The 20,981-nt window shown below is 44.0% G+C and overlaps 1 protein-coding gene across 2 annotated transcripts in view; it reads left to right on the top strand.

The window, feature by feature from the left end:
• The window catches only part of ppp1r21 (protein phosphatase 1, regulatory subunit 21), a 96,567-nt gene extending 76,307 nt beyond the window's left edge, over positions 1-20,260 (top strand). The window contains exons 14-22 of one of the 2 annotated variants that reach the window (XM_084321282.1): positions 1,390-1,517; positions 2,860-3,012; positions 4,997-5,089; positions 5,766-6,020; positions 8,252-8,287; positions 11,705-11,821; positions 13,853-13,951; positions 14,810-14,938; positions 18,458-20,260. In XM_084321282.1, coding sequence (XP_084177408.1) covers positions 1,390-1,517; positions 2,860-3,012; positions 4,997-5,089; positions 5,766-6,020; positions 8,252-8,287; positions 11,705-11,821; positions 13,853-13,951; positions 14,810-14,938; positions 18,458-18,487 — 1,040 coding nt within the window. In that variant the 3' untranslated portion in view covers positions 18,488-20,260. The remainder of the gene's footprint in view (positions 1-1,389; positions 1,518-2,859; positions 3,013-4,996; positions 5,090-5,765; positions 6,021-8,251; positions 8,288-11,704; positions 11,822-13,852; positions 13,952-14,809; positions 14,939-18,457) is intronic. The other variant, XM_084321283.1, reaches the window with a different exon arrangement.
• The last annotated feature ends 721 nt before the right edge of the window (positions 20,261-20,981 follow it).

Here is a 20,981-nt window from a genome sequence, read left to right as displayed (position 1 = left end):
GTTTTTTTATGCTTTGATGGCCAGTAACGGCATTCGTGTTGAACACTACAGACGCTGATCAGCTGGATCGATATGAAAACATTGTTGGATCAAGCTGAAATTGATGTCAGATAGTCCTTACCTTTGGCCGAGGATATTCCAAAAAAGAATATCCCAATTGTCTGATCGCGATTTCCAGTATTAGTGTCCATCTGGTCCCGGACATTATTTGGCACAACTTATGGATAGAGTATGCCAGATGTGTTTCGAAGTGGTCGGATGAAGCGATTTACTCGTCTCCGTCTAAATTTAGCGCCCGGAGGGATTTAACCGTAACACAGGGTGAGATATAAGGTTTCAAAGGGTGGGCGACACTGCCATCTATCAGGATGCGGCCGGTATTGCACTTTGGCGATCTCAAAATCCTTTCCTATGGCAACACCGAGGTCAGTGGATGAATAATGAATACAAATATCGAATAAAAGAAGAAACGACCAAAACCCGAGATATCTCGGGTCTGGCGTCCAACGCATGGCGAGTTAACCCAACTTATCTCAGGTCTGGCGCCGAATGTGTTAAGACCCCATCAATATACACTGAGGTGGTGTAGTGGTTAAGACCCCATCAATATACACTGAGGTGGTGTAGTGGTTAAGACCCCATCAATATACACTGAGGTGGTGTAGTACTGTAGTGGTTAAGAGTAGACCCCATCAATATACACTGAGGTGGTTAAGACCCCATCAATATACACTGAGGTGGTGTAGTGGTTAAGACCCCATCAATATACACTGAGGTGGTGTAGTACTGTAGTGGTTAAGACCCCATCAATATAGGTGGTGTAGTGGTTAAGACCCCATCAATATACACTGAGGTGGTGTAGTACTGTAGTGGTTAAGACCCCATCAATATACACTGAGGTGGTGTAGTGGTTAAGACCCCATCAATATACACTGAGGTGGTTAAGACCCCATCAATATACACTGAGGTGGTGTAGTGGTTAAGACCCCCGGCTCTGGAGCTACACATAACGCTGCTGGACTTGGATCAAATCCCGCCATAACCTTCTTCATCTCCCCTACTCTGTCTCCCTCTCAGCCTTCCTACTGTCTCATTAAAGAACCTTCTCTCCTGTGTCTCCCCTACTCTGTCTCCCTTCCTACTGTATCAATAAAGAAATGAAATACTAAGGAGACTGCCTACACTCCTACATTCCCACAAAACAAGGGAATCAACAGAAATAGAACAAAACACATATCCTTTTTACAGAGATAATGGCGTCTTACTTAACTGTTACTTTACTTTACAAGCCTTTACAATGATAATTTACTGGAGGATTTGCTGTAAGATGAAGTCCTGCCGGAGCCTCTCTAAGGACATAACTCCCCTCTGTCCTCTCCCGGTCCCCAGAGCTATCCAAGCACTACAACCAGAAGGCGGGCTTAGAGCAGGAGATGCCCACCGTCACTCAGAAACTCCGCACGACGACAGAGTGTCTGCTGGGCTCCCTGGGCTCTCTCACCAACAGCACTGACAAGGTAGGGCCAGCAGGGGGCAGCAGGCTGGCTCCTCTTATTAACCTTCCCTCCCATCTGTTCCTTTTGTTTGTCCAATAGAGTTATGGACCCTTTTATTGTTGGTAAACAATGATGATGTTTTGGGATCCAATAGAGTTATGGACCCTTTTACTATTGGTAAACAATTATATTTTTTTGTGTTTTCGGATCCAATAGAGTTATGGACCCTTTTACTGTTGGTAAACAGTGATGATGTCTTGGGACACATGTGCAGTTTGGTTTCTGGATGAAACCATGCAACGTCCGGCGCTCTTGTCTGTGCAAGCGATTCATCCAGCATGTCCCCGGAGTCACTCCCCAAAACATGCGCACATGGTTTATTTTCAGAAGCAGAATTTTGCCTACAAGATGACGTAGATGAAAAATCTACGTGTCTATTATATCCCCTTGAATGTGTCTGTGTGTGTGTGTTATATGCTAGCAGTTCACGTTGCTAATTAAAGCTAGGGCTGCTAGATTATGGCAAATATCATAATCACGATTATTTTGATTGAAGTTACCATAGATGTTACAAAAGAACTGGAGAAAAGTGCCGTGGCTCTCTACTCCCTCTCAACATGAGCTGAAACTACTGTTTGGACTTAGGGGGCAGGGAGGGGTGGAGCACAATATTGTTTTATCTCCATTATCTTGTTTTCATAATCGCGGGAAGCCAAAATCGTAATTGAAATTCAATGAAATGCCGAGCCCTAGTTAACCCTTTCACTACCACACTACCAAAGGGTTAACCCTTTCACTGCCACACAACAAAGGATTAACCCTTTCACAACCACACTACAGAAGGTTAACCCTTTCACTACCACACTACAGACGGTTAACTGTAGTGAAAGGGTTGATGCGATTGCAGAATGTGGGACTCTGAATGGGGAGCAGGGTGAACTGAACTGCTGGCACAGATGTGGCAGCATTCATCAGAGAGACACCGTTCAGTTGTCCTCCTGACTCTGTTGAAGTCTCTTGGGTGGTGGTGGATTTCAATGTCGTTCGTTCGCCCTTGATATGTGGAGCGGGTGGTTTTACGAGAGGGCCATCTCTTCAGGCAATAACTCAATAGCCGGGACACTTAACAAGTTGGAACACTTGTGGTCGAGTTGTTCGTTGTCCAGTTATAGAAGCCATGTTTGCTTGAAGAGTTTACAACGCTCTCCAACGTAAACACACACTGGTCTGGTTTACTTTATTGAATACTCGACAGACAAATACAGATGGACATTAGGGGTGCGGCCCGTGTGGGTATTCAGCAGAGCTTCATTTTAGAAACATTAACTTTGTAAACGCATTAAAATAAATGTTGTTTCTGCAGATTGCCACCTTCTTCAGCAACAACCTGGACTTCTTCACATCGTCAGCAGGCTACGGGCCAAGAGGCGGGTCTGGAACCCTCAACCCCTTGCAGGCAGAGAGCATGCTGGCTAACAAGAAGAAGGCTGCTGCCTATATCCAAGCCATTAAAAAGGTCTGTATACTTTAGTATGACTGAATTTATTATCATTATATATTCTGTACATACCGGTATATTGAAATACATCATTAGGCAATATTAAAGATCCGGTAAAAGTGGTATTTTTTTTGTTAAAATAAATTATCTACATATTAAAACACTGAAATACTGTATCTGATATACGTTTGGTCAATACCATGGGTCTCCTGTGCCCTCCACTATGCAGTAAACACAAAACAAATGTTCTGGTATCCTGTTCCCACTATCCAATCAGGAGAGAGAACACTGAAAAAGTAATAAAATAATAAATAAAGAAAAGTTTTGAGCAAATATGTGACTGAAACAAGTAATATCATCTACCAGTGCAGTAAGCAAATGTGGCTTGGCAAGATCTCTTGAAATAAGTCAAAATATCTAGGGTTCTCTCTCCTGACTGGATAAAGTGGGAACAGGATACCAGAAAGTGTATTTTCTGTTTACTGCAGAGCAGAGGGACTGGGAGACCCATGTTACCGATCAAACATTCTATATCACTGATGACTTTCGAAATTAATTTTGAACATACCACTTACAGCACCTTACAAACATGCTTAGGAAATCTGCCCGGGGAGAAGGCCCTCAAGGGGTTTAACAAGTGGAGATTCTCTACGACAAAACAAGACATCCAAGTCAACTTCAGTTTATGATATTCATGGACTCAAGTCCAACACAGTTGAAATATGATAGCAATAAGATGATGCAATAAGAAAGAAGAGAAAAATAAATAAATAATTTCTTAGGAAGGAATACTTTGACTGCTCACAACATGTGAAATGTTTCTTTTCAAATCTTCAAAAACGGACTCAAAACTGTTATGTTCACTGTTGTCTTTAATTAGAATGTAGCTATTTTGAGTGCAGCCCGCTGAAAATTACACTTTTATTCTCCTTTTTATGATCTTGTATTTCCTTTGATCTATTTTAGTCCTTGCATAAAGCACTGTGATTTGTCTCAGTGTATTGTAGCGGTCACTCCCGGTTCTAGTAACATGATGCGTATATGATTGGCTGTGAGTCTTGGGAAGGCGGGCTCATGTTGACGGGAGTGTTGAAAAGAGACTGGCAGGTGAACGAGGGAGCTCACGTGACTCTTGACCAAGAGAGACTGGCGTGGTGAAGAAGAGCGCCGTATTGTTATTATTATTGTGGTTATTGTTCTCTGCCAGATATATATATCGCATCGGTTATGTCCATATTATGTTAGTTTGTCATTGTCTTTACAATAAATTGGCCGCTCAAAGAAGCAACAAAGAAACAGAGCGCTGTTTGCTTACCGAGAGGCGGACCAAGGACTCCATTATTACCATTACTCAGTCTGACAAGCCAAGCTAACATATACTTACTTAAACCAATGATCACAGGACAACAAGGTTCTGGTTGAGCCTAGCTCGATAAGTAGCATTAGCTTAGCTCACCACAATCATTTCCTTTGTATCAGAGTGGTCCTCTACTGTCATGCACTCTTCCTAATACTAACATACACTCAACACTGTAGCACTCAAGTCCGAACACTTTGATGAACATTGTTACTCAGCTGATAGAGTTGTACCCTTCCGGCTGACTTGTCGTACAAAACTTGTAAGTCGCTTTGGATAAAAGCATCAGCTAAATGACAAAATGTAAATGTAAATGTGATGGTTGTCCCCTAGACAGCGACCGCTAATATATATGTACAGGACTGGTTGGAATTGTGCTATATAAATAAACTTGCCTTGGCACCCCAATTAACTAAAATAAATGCTCATTTACAAGAATGAATGCTAGTAGTGACAAAATAGCTTGCCGTTATCACGGTACTCAAGGTTTACGAACAATGGCAACAAGACCGTTTTAGAACAATGTGTACCTACCTGGTGAAGAAGAACAAGACTTGAAATGAGAATTACAATTAGAATGTCAACACATCCATTTTAAATGACTCAATAAATTATTTGTTGTCATGTTTTGTTTTTTTCATTCAGCCTAGACCACAGTCTGTTCCCTACAGAGAAGCTCTGTCAAACCGGCGTATCCTCACCAGCTCCACAGAGAGTAGAGAAGGTCTCACTCAGCAGGTAAACCACTCATTTATTGTTGCCTACCCTATAGTATCAGAGGGTACAAATTATATATCGATGGCTGAAATGCAAAACCTTCTATCTGAAAATGTCACTTTTGTGTGAGAGACTTGTGTGTTGTTTTCTTGCAGAATGCAATTTCTTTTAAGGATACCCAATACAATACACTGCTTTTGTACTATATTACTATATTGTGTGTACTGTATACTGAATAGGTGCAGACAGGAGGTTTCTCATAATACAAAGTGAAATCAGAAAATCCGGCGTTTCAGCCATCGATCTGATAATTCGATATGATAATATGGAGTCTACCCATCTTCCTAAATCACTCCTATCCCCATTATCGTCCACAATCTTTGCTCTACCCTCCTCCCTTGAGCCATTGTCCACTTTGGTCCTTCTTGGCTTTTGTTCATTGATAACCTGATTGACTGAAATAAGAAAGAGTTGTCAGTCCTCTGGATTCCTAAATATCTGGTCCATCCATCTTTTTATCGATCCAAACTCAAACCCATCCATCCACCCACCCACCCATTCATCCACCCACCCTCCATCCATCCATCTATCCACCCACCCTCCGTCTATCCACCCATTCATCCACCCACCCTCCATCCAACCATCCACCCATTCATCCACCCACCCTCCATCCATCCACCCACACTAATCCCTGTAGGTCCAGCAGAGCCAGGAGAAGATGGCGCGCTTGGAGCAGGAGAAAGAGCACTGGCTGCTGGAGGCCCAGCTGGGGAAGGTGAGGCTGGAGAAGGAGAGCCAGCGCATCTCTGACCTGGAGGCCCAGCTGACCGCAGCACTGGGAGGCTGCCTGGCCTCTCCCCCAGCCCCAGTCAACACGGAACTGCCCAGCCTGGAGGAGGCAGAGATGGAGCAGGGAGCTGCGGAGAAAGAGGCCACACTGAGCACCAGCCTGGTACTGCCACCTCCATGGCTTCTTTATTATTATTAAATTGTTTTATTTCAAGCAATTCTATGATGGGCAGTGTAGTGTCACTAACTCATTCACTTACTCATGCAGTCATTTAGTCACTTGCACTTAGCCACTCTGCCCCTAGTGGCGGTTCTTTGTGTAAAGAACCGGCACTTTGTGCAAAACTAGTTCAATCTATGCGAATAGGGTTTGCATCTATGACATTGTGTGTTCTTGTTTGGACATTGTAATCTTAATATTTAGTATTTTATTGTGACAGTGGGAAGGCTTGAGAGTGAGATAAGAGTAGGTGAGACACGGGAGAGAAGGTTCTGGTGGGATCTGATGGAGATGGAGAGGTGGAAATTAATCTCAGATTATGTGAGTTTAGTTTATTGTTAATTTATACAGTAATTCTATGAATTTATACCTTGATGTAAGGTTTTAATTGCATATATTGTTGCTGGCTGAATCAGTCCCATCATATATTTGTGTACCTATTATACTTTTAGTGTATCATAATTAATTGAACCGAAACGTGGTCGAATAAATTAAGGATTTTATGTTTCGTTGAATCTCCTGCCTGTGTAAATGGAATAGAAATGGTTGTGGGATTATAGCGTTCCGCCCCTTATCTCTCCAACCGCTCCGTGAAAGGCTGTTAATGTTTTGTCTCCAACCAAGGGGAGTATACTATCAGTATGTCCTCTCGCGCTCTCACGCTCTGCATGTTTTTCCTTAATAAAAACCCAGCATTCCCACTTTGCTAATGCGGCAGGAACGGGAGAATTTGTTGATGCAACCCAGTTTCACCACAAACTCCAGGCTCACTCTTCTGCTGTGTGTCTGGGTAGTCAGTGAAACCCGCTGCCATCTAGTTCAGACTTAACTAGCTCTTCATTAGCTTTTACTGCTGTAATGTCTCCCAGAGCCCTTGTGTGTTCAGGGAATGTTAAGCGGCCTGCTGTGTTTAATTGTATCTTAGGCCATGTCCAGACTAAAAAGATTTGTCATTTTAGGCAAAGTATTTGACCGTTTCCACCGTTCTGCCACACGGAACTGCGTTCTGGCAGCCTGAAGACGATACTTTCTGATACCAGCTCCCAGAGTGCGCAATTCTGAAGACGCCCCCCATTGCGTCACCATCTTTACAAGCGATACGCTGCGTCATCTCCTGAACCGATGACTCATCTCCCTTAATCCGCATGACAAAAAAAATAAACATGATACATATATGTCTTATATGTCCTGGCTAGAAGTGTTTATTAAACACCGGGAGTTATTATTAAACAACAATGGCATCAGAGTAGTTGCATTTGTGTTACAGAAGCTAGACTTAAACTTAAGCTAACTAGAGATTAGCGTCACATAGCTGGCCTTTTTTTCCTGAAAACCCAAGCACTATTGTACCATAGCATACGCCTTCAGTTGATCATGACAAATCCTCTCTTACCTTGACGATTAAAAAGCCTCCATAATTTAGTAAATAAAGCTGTTAGCTAAATAGCTAACCAACTAAATACAATAGACAGTGGTATCCTGAGGTAACGTTATGACAACCTTTGCTAGTCGAAATGACTGGACACACACAGGGACAAGTTAAACATCAATCAATTAATTTATTCCAACAGGTAGTTTGAGCTGCATGTGAGCCGCGGTCTTTCTCTCCTCTCCTTTGGAAACTAATGACGTTACGTTAGCTCGAAAAGCACAGAACCGGCCGACACAAGTTAAGCTGTTAGCAACAGACACTATAACACTTCCGGCCGGGGGTTTTCAAAATAAAAGAAACAGGAAAGACATTTATTTTGTAAATTTGTTTACGGAAACCTTAAAACGAAACGAAAACTAAACGGATCAAAATCGTTTTAGTCTGGACAAGGTCTTAGGCTGCTGGAGTCAGATTTTCCAGCCCTGGGTCTGTGACATAAGTACTCTACGTAACACGGTGGTTCCCAAAATGGGGTCGGGGGACCTCGAGTGGGTTTTGAGGGTCTTTTACAAAATAATCAATTGTACTCTAAAGAAGTTAGCTCGATGACAGAATATATAATAATCACTGTTCTCATTCACTGTTGTGTATCCTCATTTACACTACAGACAGTTATGGAATTCTGGACAAAATCAAAAGTCTGCGGCCTAATCTGCATAGATTTTAGATGTTCTTGACGTGTAATGGTTTGGGAACCTCTGGCCTAATGGGTTTCTTTGTTTTGTATATTTTGTCCCTACAGGTTGGCGTGTTGTCCACCACACCTACCAGTGAACATGTAAGTTGTCTAGCGCTCGACAATGTGACCACATTTTTATCTTTGAAATCTGTCATTCAATTGTCGTCGGAGACAGTTTGGTCTGTTAAAATGAACACTTAAGTTTGTCCCGCACCCTAACCTGTGATGTCACACAATCCATAGAGAAATAAAAAATTTAAAAGTGATTTTTGGAGAATAAGGGCACAGTATCTTGTTTCAAGTTGATGGCACTGCAGCATTTAAGCATTTTAAGAAGTTTTTATTATAGGCTACTTAAGTGACTACGGCCAGCCTTCTGCAGGGGTGTGCTGTGCTAAAAAGCAGGGTAGTCTAGGGTGCGACTACCCTGTAGTGTAGAGAGGTCTAAGCACTCGCCTACCACCGCAGTGAGTCAGAGTTTGATTCTCGCTGTCATTCTTGTCGTCTCCACGAACACAATTGTCAGTGTTTGCGGGTGGGAAGCCGGTGAGGGTATGAGTCCTGGTCGTTGCAATAGCAACTCCTACTGGTCGGTCGGGGCACCTGTTCAGCAGGCAGGGGATCTGGGGGAGATAGTGTGAACATCTGTACACGTTACATTCTCCCTGTCATGTGAAAAGAAGCGGCTGGTGACTCCACATTTATCAAAGGAGGCCTGTGGTCGTCTACAGTGACACGCTCCCCAGACCATTAGTAGGGCAGCGCAACGACCAGGAAGGAATGGGAGAAAAAGATAGAAAGGGAAGAACCTTTTTTAAAAACTCACCGCATGATGTCACACAAACGCACCACCCTGCAGCAGGTATCTTAGTGCCTTAGTGTCTAGATGCTGTAACGCCAATGACACATATTAATCTGGCCTTCCAGGATAATAAAAGATCTTAGATGTGACTCTTAGTACAAGCTCTAGATGTGTCATTTTTTTTTTTTTTTTTTGGTCTTTTCCCCCCTCCATTTTCCTCTGATTTTCTCCCATCCCAATGTTAGTCGTATGCCAATTCCCAGTCCCTTCCTGGTCGCTGCGCACTTACCCCCCACAGTCAGATCATCTGGGAGAGTGGAGGCTACCACGTGCTTCCTCCGACACACGTCCAGCCAATCACCGCTTCTTTTCACCTGGCAGCGCGGATCCTCCCTGAGAGGGCGTAGCGTGTGGGAGGATCACACTATCCCACTCAGGTCCTATCCGCGCTTAGCAGGCGCCCCGACCGAACTGTAGGAGTCGCTGTTTACAACGACCCGGACCCACCCCGCCAGCTTCTCCCACCCTCTAATACAGCCAATTGTATTAGTGTGGACGGCCAGCCAAGCTGGTGACAACCCCGGAGCTGTGAGCTGGATTCGAACAGGCGAATCCAGCTCACAGCTCTGGGGTTGGTGACGAACGCAATCTCCGCTCGGCCACCTAACCGCCATTAGATGTGTCATTCTAGTGTCTAGACACGGCAAGTATTCTAGTGCCTTGTAGAGAATGTGGAGTTGGCACCATGTGGGCGGGGAGTTAGGCGCTTCTTATGGCGTTCTGGGAGGATTACTCTGGTTTGACTGTGGATTTGACAGGTGGATTTTTGGGTTAAAAGCAGCAGTGGAAAGTAATTATTATATTAAGTATTTTAACTTTAGGGAACTTTATACTTTTACTGCGCTACATTTCAAAGGAAATATTCTACTTGTTACTCCACTACATTCATCTGAACCCATCAGTTACTAGTTACTTTGAAGAAAGATATTTTGCATAGAAAACATGGCAAAGATGTATGAAGATTATATACTTTGACATTTGAAGCCTGTCAACTTCAAGAGGATGTAATCAGAGCAGCATAACTGGACTACATACCACTTTAACATAACCTGTAGAGGTCAATGGATCGAGGATAGAATGCATACCTTTACTTTAGATACTTAAGTACATTCAATAGCAAATACTTCTCTACTTTTACTTAAGTACTTAGAATTTTAATGGAGGACTTTCTTTTATGAGAGCACTCATTTATATGGGTACTACTCTACTTTTACTTAAGTAAAGGAACTGTGTACTTCTTCTACCACTGGTTAAAAGGATGGTTTGGAAGTCTTGTTGTGTGAAAAGCTGCCACAGAAAATGTCACAACCATCAACTCTTGTTTTTCTTCATCACTTCCTCCGTTTTTGACATGTTGCAGTTTTAGCCATCTCTGTTTGAGCCATCTCTCAGTTTTAGCCATCTCTCAGTTTTAGCCATCTCTCAGTTTTAGCCATCTCTCAGTTTTAGCCATCTCTCAGTTTTAGCCATCTCTCAGTTTTAGCCATCTCTCAGTTTTAGCCATCTCTCAGTTTTAGCCATCTCTCAGTTTTAGCCATCTCTCAGTTTTAGCCATCTCTCAGTTTTAGCCATCTCTCAGTTTTAGCCATCTCTCAGTTTTAGCCATCTCTCAGTTTTAGCCATCTCTCAGTTTTAGCCATCTCTCAGTTTTAGCCATCTCTCAGTTTTAGCCATCTCTCAGTTTTAGCCATCTCTCAGTTTTAGCCATCTCTCAGTTTTAGCCATCTCTCAGTTTTAGCCATCTCTCAGTTTTAGCCATCTCTCAGTTTTAGCCATCTCTCAGTTTTAGCCATCTCTCAATACAAATTAATGTAAGTGTTCCTTCCAAGATGGCGACCAGCATCCCTAACGCCCCGCCCACTTCACATTCTCTATTAATTGTCAATATCATGATGTCACAGACCGGAGTTTGAGTTCGCTCATTCCTATGTTCTCACACTGAATTGGTATTCACCCCAATACAAACAAGAGTGTAAAACACGGGCGGGGGGGGGGGGGAGTAGACCAAGTCAGATGAATCAAAGAGACAGAGTGTCTAAGGCCTAACAAAAATAATGGTTGGTTTCAGGTTGCCGACCGACCCTGCCGATTTAGGTGCGACCCAATATATTTTATGAGTTTAAAAAAAAAATTATATATTAAAAAAAAAAAGTCAGTTTTTTTTTTTTTTTTTTTTTTTTAGAATAAAGTTTCATAGAAATCTTAGTCAAACATTTAGTATTATGGATATTAAACATGCTGGCAGAGTACATGCATCCATGTTGTTGTGAACATTTTAACCCTTTCACTGCCACACGACAGCCGGTTAACCCTTTCACTGTGACAATACAGAAGGTTAGCCCTTTACTATCACACAACCGACGGCGATGCTCCATCATTAGCATCATTAGCTCCGCATCCGCGGAGCTAATGATGCTAATGATGGAGCATCGCCGTCGGTTGTGTGATAGTAAAGGGCTAACCTTCTGTCGTGTGGCAGTGAAAGGGTTAATTAAATAAAGAAATTCCCTATCCATAGTCGCTGTGGGAAAGAATATATAAAAAAAAAAAAAAAAAAATCCCTACCTACCCATGGCCAAACTGACAACCAACCTGAAACCAACTATTATTTTTGTTAGGCCTAACCTGCTGCGCTGCCGTGTCTGTGTGTGCAGGTGGCTGACGAGGAGTCCAGGGAGCAGCTGATAAAGACTCACTACATGGTGAGAGTGGGAGAGCTCACCACACAGCTGCAGGTCTCTGACAGCAAGGCCGTGCACTTCCACTCTGAGGTGAGCCTCTCCTCATGCTGCTTCATCAACGTCACTTCATTGTAAGGAGCAGCAGCTCTATCACTCTTGTCGGTCGGTCCACAGGAATTTCCCCACCTTCTAGCGGCCACAGTGTTCACCCTAGGAGGCTGAGATTTGGTGTGTGTGTGTGTGTGTGTGTGTGTGTCAGGTTGACTAAAAGGCTGCATGGCAACGGCAGTGGCCTATCGCAAAAAGACTGCAGCTATTGTGAATTTGTATACCCCTACCCCTCTGAGAATTCCATACTGTACACATAGGCATTTAACCAGAGTGGTGAGAGGAGCGCAGGGTCTCCCCCCCCCCCCCCCCCCTTCTCTCTTCTCTCTCTCTTGATTGCAGCAATACCTGACCTTTCCGTAGCATTGTGTGTCATCTGGCAGAACAGAGAGGAACTCACATGGCCGGCTGGTATACATTTAGCACCGGAGCAGCAGCCACCTGACCTCTTCTCTTGTGTCTTACTTCCCTCAATCATCCCAGAGTTATTTTCATCCCACTGCCTCTATCTGCCAGTGGGTATGGAAACACTGGGTAGCTTTATTACATTGTTTCAGTTCTTCCTCCCTCTTCTTCCTCCTTCTTCTTCCTCCACAGCATCCGCTGTTCACAGCTGCATGGTTGAGTCTACAGATAAAGAGAAGTAAAAACAACTAGTGATGCACTAAACGACACCTTTTCATTGCCGGTGAATAAGACTCACTACATGGTGATAGTGGGAGAGCTCACCACACAGCTGCGTTTAACTCAATGGCCGCCAACAACGATTATATACGTGTTTGGCCGACAACCATTGAATGCCAACCACGTGTATATATATATATGCAAATGGTCCAAAATTCAGCCGCCCGCCTCCTCACTAACACCCGGTCCCGCGAACACATCACTCCTGTCCTCCACTCCCTCCACTGGCTCCCGATCAAACACCGCATTAACTTTAAAACACTACTCCTCACCTTCAACGCCCTCCACAGCCTGGCCCCCCCCTACCTGACTGATCTCCTTCTCCCCTACCGCCCCACCCGTTCCCTCCGGTCCTCCTCCACTGCCTCCCTCACTATCCTGACATCCAAGCTTAAAAACTTCGGAGATCGGGCCTTCTCTCGCACTGCACCCCGACTCTGGAACTCCCTCCCCCAGTCCATCAGAAACTCCCCTACACTCTCCACCTTCAAAGCTTGCCTCAAAACCCACCTGTTCTCTCTTGCCTTCAACCCCCCCCCCCCACCCCTCCAACCTGATTGATATGTCTCCAGTCTTTTTTTTTTGTGCCATCAGGCTGTCTCCCCCGTTCCCCCCATGGTCTCATGTTCCTTTTGTTTTTGTTTCTTTGTTGTTTTGTTTTTGTTTCTTTGCTTTCGTTTCTTTGTTTGTACCCCTGCTCCCGACTACTGTCAGCGACTTCGGGTTATTGAGAAGCGCTATATAAATTAAATGAATTATTATTATTATTATTATATACGTAAAGAAAAAAGAAATTAAAGAAATTAAATAAAATCGAACCCTAAATAACCTTACGGTCATGCACTTGTCCTAATAAACTAACCTACACTGTAGCACTCAACACTTTGATGAACATTGTTACTCAGCTGATAGAGTTGTGCCCTTCCTGATGACTTGTCGTACAGAACTTGTAAGTCGCTTTGGGTAAATGAGAGGCTGGGGGATGGAAATGCCCTCTATTGTTAGGCTGTGTCACTACATGAAACACCAGGACATGGTGTTACAGTTACAGCTGACAACAAGGTCATTGTAGCTCTGATCTCTCCTCTACAGTAGTTAACCCCGCGTTGTCGCAGTGTCCCGGCGCGTGTGCGGAGCTACGAACGTCGGCACCAGCACGACAAAACACCTGCCACACAGTTCCTTCTTGGCCTTAATGCACCCGTTTCTCATAGCAGTAATAACTTTTTTTGGGCAGATGACTGCATTTGCAGTTTTTGGAGATGACCTATAAAGCTTGCTGTTCTTGTGTAACACTCAGTGACCTTTCTTTTTCGCTTCCCTCTACAGTGCCGAGCCCTGGCGAAGCGCCTGGCCATCGCCGAGAAGTTACGGGAGACCCTGACCGAGGAGATTAAACTGGCCAACCAGAACATCACTCGCTTGCAGGTAGAACAACAGTACAGTGTTATACCACATTTTTGTGTTTAACCCATTCATTGCCATGCCGCACTGTTACAACAACGTCATTTAATAAAGTTTTTCTGTTTATCTGTTGAGTCTCAGCAGAATTACACCTACACTGTCAACGTATCTCGGTATGACTGCCGAATTAGTTTTCATCAAAACTTTTAATTGTTTAATCAAGGCCCTCTTTAGTTTTTTTTATCTAATTGAATTTAGGGGGCGACGTGGCTCGGGAGGTAGAGCAGTCGTCTGGTAAACCGGAGGTTCCCGGGTTTGATTCCCGCTCCTCCCGGACAGCGCGTCGAAGTGCCCTTGAGCAAGACACTTAACCCCTAACTGCTCCCGATGAGCAGGTTGGCACCTTGCATGGTGGCCTCTGCCGTCGGTGTGTGAGTGAATGGGTGAAATGTTAGGAACAAATTGTAAAGTGCTTTCGATACAAGTGATATATAAATGCACCATTTAATCAGTCGTAGGGCCCCTCGACACGTCAATCATTATGTCAAACATATTTTCAATCGAATCGTAAAATATAAAAATGACTGTACTCAGTGGACTGATGTTGGGGGAAATGTTGCTCGCTAAACCTTTTTCAGGTTTTTCAAAATCACTATAAATGGTTTCAGTGGAATTGTGTTGCTGGGATTTAGTTTAATTCCTGTTTGCTTTGATATTAGCAAACACTGACTGCAACAGGAAACAAACATGGGTTGATTTATAACGTTGGCGTTGTCAACTCGAAACCGTCTATAGACTGAAACGGCCTACTAATCATTAGGGTACACCACAGAATGTGGACGCAGTGTGTCTGTCAGGGGAATGACTCCGTCTGCCTTGCAGGACGAACTGGCCACGACGAAGAGGAGCTACGAGGATCAGCTCAGCATGATGAGTGACCATCTGTGCAGCATGAACGAGACGCTGAGCAAGCAGAGGGAGGAGATCGACACTCTCAAGCTGGGCAGCAAGGTACCGCTTTCCTCCAGCAGTACCCTTCTGAATGTGGAAGACATCTTTTTGTTCTTTTTCTTTTCTTTATTTACTTTTTGACTCTCCAGTTTTTAAAGGGGTACGCCGCCCATTTTAAGAAGCCTATGTGATTTGAATTTATGAACTGGGAGTCCTTTCCATCCATCAAGAAGCATTTACACTGTGTAGGGATGCAGTCCTACTAGGGGTGTAACAGTAAAGGAGTGTTTACACTGTGTAGGGATGCAGTCCTACTAGGGGTGTAACAGTAAAGGAGTGTTTACACTGTGTAGGGATGCAGTCATACTAGGGGTGTAACGGTAAAGGAGTGTTTTCCAGGGTGTAGGGATGCAGTCATACTAGGGGTGTAACAGTAAAGGATTGTTTACACTGTGTAGGGATGCAGTCATACTAGGGGTGTAACAGTAAAGGATTGTTTACACTGTGTAGGGATGCAGTCATACTAGGGGTGTAACAGTAAAGGATTGTTTACACTGTGTAGGGATGCAGTCCTACTAGGGGTGTAACAGTAAAGGAGTGTTTTCCAGGGTGTAGGGATGCAGTCATACTAGGGGTGTAACAGTAAAGGATTGTTTACACTGTGTAGGGATGCAGTCATACTAGGGGTGTAACAGTAAAGGATTGTTTACACTGTGTAGGGATGCAGTCATACTAGGGGTGTAACAGTAAAGGAGTGTTTACACTGTAGGGATGCAGTCATACTAGGGGTGTAACAGTAAAGGATTGTTTACACTGTGTAGGGATGCAGTCATACTAGGGGTGTAACAGTAAAGGATTGTTTACACTGTGTAGGGATCAGGCCATGTGAGCGGATCGGAGCGTGAGCGGCGCGGGGAGCGGAGCGGGCGGTTTTGACGTGAGCGAGGAGTGGGTTTTAAAATGGGTCGGCGCGACGTCCGGAGCGAGAGTTCTCCTCCGCTCCAATCCACTCCAGGTCGCTCACAGTGGTTTAACACTGATGTAATAATATACATGTAGTACAATGCCAAAGCAACAGATGGCGATGTACAAACATGAAGGCCATTTTCAACCAATGAGAATTGAGAAGGGTGAACCTGTGATATCCTGTTCAGGCTTCACTCCTCCTCCTTCACTCACTCCTGTATCGACGCCATTGTTGTTGTCGTTAGCTTACATGCTAACGTTAATGGCAGCGACCATAGCATTGTGGCTTGGCTAACTATCATCGCTTAATAGAGCTAGTGAATGGATGAACAACGTTATTTAACATTGCAGAATGGGTACAATTACAATGCTGCTCAATACAAACAATTGTTAAGGGGCCCAGGGGGTGTAGACTGTTGTAGTTTGAGCTAATTTACACCATGCTCCAAAAAAAAATAAAAAAAAGCCGAGCGATCTGGCGCGGGGAGCGGGGAGCGCTCGATTCAAGGTGAGCGGTGAGGGAGCGGAGAGCGACTTGGGGGCGGGGTCAACATGAGCGATTAGCGGAGCGGACCAAGCTTTAAAGAGCGAAGAGCGGATTTCTCGGCCGCGCCGATCCGCTCACGTGGCCTGGTAGGGATGCAGTCATACTAGGGGTGTAACAGTAAAGGAGTGTTTACACTGTAGGGATGCAGTCATACTAGGGGTGTAACAGTAAAGGAGCGTTTACACTGTAGGGATGCAGTCATACTAGGGGTGTAACAGTAAAGGAGCGTTTCCACAGTGTAGGGATTCAGTCATACTAGGGGTGTAACAGCACACGTATTCGTACCAAGCCATTCAGTACAGGACGTTCAGTGTGTAGTCTAGCTTTAACCCACGCACGCACGTGCATGACATGACTTTCACAAAGAGCCGGATGTCGTAGCCATCCTAGCAACTGCTGAATTTAACACAGACCAGCCTCGTCAGTATGGCGAATGCAAAAATTACAAGCCAGAGCTTGAGGACCCTCCCATATCCTTCAGGTCTGCTGTTGGGGAATGTGTATAGGACGGAGACAGTGAGTGGATAGGACGGAGACAGTGAGTGTATAGGACGGAGACAGTGAGTGGATAGGACGGAGACAGTGAGTGGATAGGACGGAGACAGTGAGTGGATAGGACGGAGACAGTGAGTGTATAGGACGGAGACAGTGAGTGGATAGGACGGAGACAGTGAGTGTATAGGACGGAGACAGTGAGTGTATAGGACAGAGACAGTGAGTGTATAGGACAGAGACAAGTGAGTGTATAGGACGGAGACAGTGAGTGTATAGGACGGAGACAGTGAGTGTATAGGACGGAGACAGTGAGTGGATAGGACGGAGACAGTGAGTGGATAGGACGGAGACAGTGAGTGTATAGGACAGAGACAAGTGAGTGTATAGGACGGAGACAGTGAGTGTATAGGACGGAGACAGTGAGTGTATAGGACGGAGACAGTGAGTGGATAGGACGGAGACAGTGAGTGGATAGGACGGAGACAGTGAGTGTATAGGACGGAGACAGTGAGTGTATAGGACAGAGACAAGTGAGTGGATAGGACGGAGACAGTGAGTGTATAGGACGGAGACAGTGAGTGGATAGGACAGAGACAGTGAGTGTATAGGACGGAGACAGTGAGTGTATAGGACGGAGACAGTGAGTGTATAGGACGGAGACAGTGAGTGTATAGGACGGAGACAGCGTTCCACTATTGTGTAAATGGATGTGTCGCTGGCAGAACATGCTTACTCATATCAAATGGCATCATCCAAATGTGAATGTCAAGCAAAATGTTAAGCAGCCTCTCCCTGCTAATTCAGACTGGGCAAGAGAAATAACAAACACCATGGGTGTTAAGGAAATTATGGCCAGTTAGCCACTGTTTGCACATTTATACCTTCAAAATAAATGAAAAGCAATGCTATGTTTCGCGTTTCCTTTTCCCCCGCTGTACCGAAAACATACCGAACCGTGACTTCAAAACCGAGGTACATACTGAACCGATAGGAATACCGGTATCAGATGTTACTCAGCCCAAAACTAGGTAGGTATCTGTATTGGAAAAGCAAAGTGACTTGATTTTCTGCATGTTTGGCAAACATTTTAGTCAATAAAAAGTCAATAAAGCAACGATTTTACTCTTTGTATCAAATCAGAAAGGCTTCTTAAAGTGGACAGACTATCCCTTTGGGTGTTTAGAGAACAAAGAAAGATAATTTTTGGCAATTTGAGGGAATGTCAAACATTGTAAAGTTTCAGTCAGTTGTGAGGTGGGGGGGGGCTTGCCTGGCCTCAGGCAGACTCTGATCTGATGGCAAAAGCACCTGCTGGAACATCTGAGAAAGTCATTAAGTAAAGATTACTGAACTGGAGAGGCCTGTTTGTTTGTTTGTTTGTGTGTATGTGTATGTGTCTGTGTGTGGGTGTGGGTGTAGGACAGAAGGTGTGTGATCTAAGGGTATTTCTGCCTAATCCTCGGAACACCCCCACTCCCAAAAATTGGGACAACCTCAACTGTCTCTCTTATCGATTGTTTGCAACATTGATTGAGGAACCTAAGTCCTATTTCATATTTTGCTTTCCTCAGGCCAACGCCAAGAAGAACAAGGGCCGATAAGTTGTCCTGAGGTTGCCTCCATTTTGACATCACAAAGGGCCTTGAGGGGGGAACATCTGGACTGTGGAGCATTCTGGTACAGACCTGCTACTACCATCATCTCCAAAAACCACAGGCTGGCTACAAGAGGACTCCCCCACTATCAACACAGTGGTCATACAGAGGCACTGGGAGGTGGAGAAAATGCCTGTGACAGAGGAAACGTTTGTGTTTTTTCTTCCCTCGTTACTGCACCAATAATGACATTATTTGCAAAGCGCTTCCTGAAAGCTGGAGGAAGCAGCTGCTCGACCTTGTGGCCGAGGCCGGGGCGAGAGACCTGACGCACCCCTTTCCCCCCCAAAGGGACGGGTGAAGATAAACAAAAAACAACTAAAGCCTTGATAACGCTCTCTGAATTCAGGCCTCGAAGACCAAACCCTGTTAATTACTGCACGTGTACTTTATGCGTGTGTACTGTATGCGTGTGTACTGTATGCGTGTGGGGCAGACACACATTTCTGAGAGCGAGTGCATTCTAACTGCTAATCCGTGTGGAGAAGGAGATCAGAGTGAAATGCTGTGACTGACCGTGGACTTTTTGCAAAAATAACGTGTTTTGTTTTCAGCGTGTGACCGTAGCGCTCAGACTCGACTAGAATTATGATAACATTTGTATTACAGTACATTACATTTCACCTTTTTTAAGACTCAATTGGAGAGTATTTCCTGCGAATGGTGGCTAGGGCCAATATCGCGGCGTGTGTGTGTGTGCGCGTAAAGGAGGGCTCTCCAAATGAACAATCACCACAGACGCACTTGAATTCATTCCTCATTTCGGTAACCTTTCTAGCCTCTGGAGCTGAAGGAGTAATGTCTACCTTCAAGCAGCCTAAAAACTATGTTTTAGCTCGAGGGTCTGGTGTAATGGACATGGTAGAGTTCATAAAACGGTGTGAGTCTGTCTTTGTGAGCTTGCTCTGTGACGTCAGTAGTTGAATCACCAAAGTACATACGTACGGCTGTGCACTGTGCACTTGTAGCTCAACAGTCTACGAATTTGTGTTCTATCATGTATGGATTTACAAAAAAAATAAGATTTTATGTGAATAATATACACTCCACTGAAGTCATGATATACATTATTGTACTGTATAAGTAAAAGGAATATACAACAAAGGCATTTATTCTGAGATTACAAACGTCTATTTTACACAAAATAAATAAATGTGAGATCCAGAAAGACATATCTACATGGTGGCCATTTTGCTCCTATGTCATGCTCAAGGTTGGGGATTTCTTTCCACTCTGTTCCCAACCTGAGTATGACGTAAGAGCAAAATGGCTGCTGTGTGAATATGGCGTGTTCTGGGGTGTCATAGACGGTCTAAATTATTAGCCTCCTAGTGCCCCCTCTATATTCTAATTGTATTAATTTGTGTATTTACTTAATCTATGTCTGTGGCATAGTGTTGTTTACACTTTACATTACATCAGGACTACTCTAGCTTGTACTGATGTTATGATCTGGTAAATCCAACAAACGGCTCTAATGTTAATTTTTTTTTTTTTACCAGTTCATTGAACCTCCATGTTTGCCAGTCTTTACCAAGGTCTTTAGAATAAATAGTTGTCTAAGAACCTTGGTCTTTACCTGCCAGTGACCATTTCTAACGAGAATTACAAAGGTTTGCCAACAACATCTCAGATTTAAAAGTATCGCTTGTATCCTCACAATGTAATCTGTTCAAAAGCACATAAATTATGTGAAAGAAATAAAGCGCTTGCTCAATATTTGAATGTTTTTATTTATTTATTTTTTACATTCACCTACAGCACAGGATTTACCTAATGTTATGACAAGTGCTCAGGATGGACCGCTACAGAATTACAGGTATATCAATTGGCACATCCCCTGAACTAACTATTATGGCTTGTAATCAAGTGAGCATCACTGAAGTATTTGTGTTATAGTTGTGTTGATTGATTGATTGATTGAAAACTTTATTAACAGATTGCAGAATGGGTACAATACAGTACAGCTCAATACACACAATTGTTAAGGGGATGCAGACCAGAGAAAGACTTTCGTCTTGTTTACATCAGGGTCCCCCATTTTCAATTCATCAGGACATATATGACATACATGACATACAGATAGTCAGTACTGCTACATCTATACATTTATGACATACCAGATTTGCAAATACAGTACTGTTTGTGATACAGAAGGAGTCAGGAAAAGGGAGTATATACATTTGACGTAGAAACTGTACATTGGAGGAGGTTGGGTGGGGGGGGTTGGGTACACTGGGATATTGACAACCATACTGGGTAATCTACATTGGAGGTGGTTGGGGGGGGGGAGGGCACACTGTATATACAAGCAAAACTGTACATTGAGGGGGGGGGGGAGACACTGTACAAACAAACAAAATTGTACATTGGACTATTGACAAAACCATACTAGGTAAATGACTGTACATTGGAGGGGGTTGGGTTAGGATATTTACAG

This window comes from Notolepis coatsorum (assembly GCF_963971535.1).
Source record: "Notolepis coatsorum genome assembly, chromosome: 9".
Classification (NCBI taxonomy): Eukaryota; Metazoa; Chordata; class Actinopteri; order Aulopiformes; family Paralepididae; genus Notolepis; species Notolepis coatsorum.
Note: the sequence above shows the minus strand (reverse complement) of the source record. Positions and strands in the feature narration are given on the sequence as shown.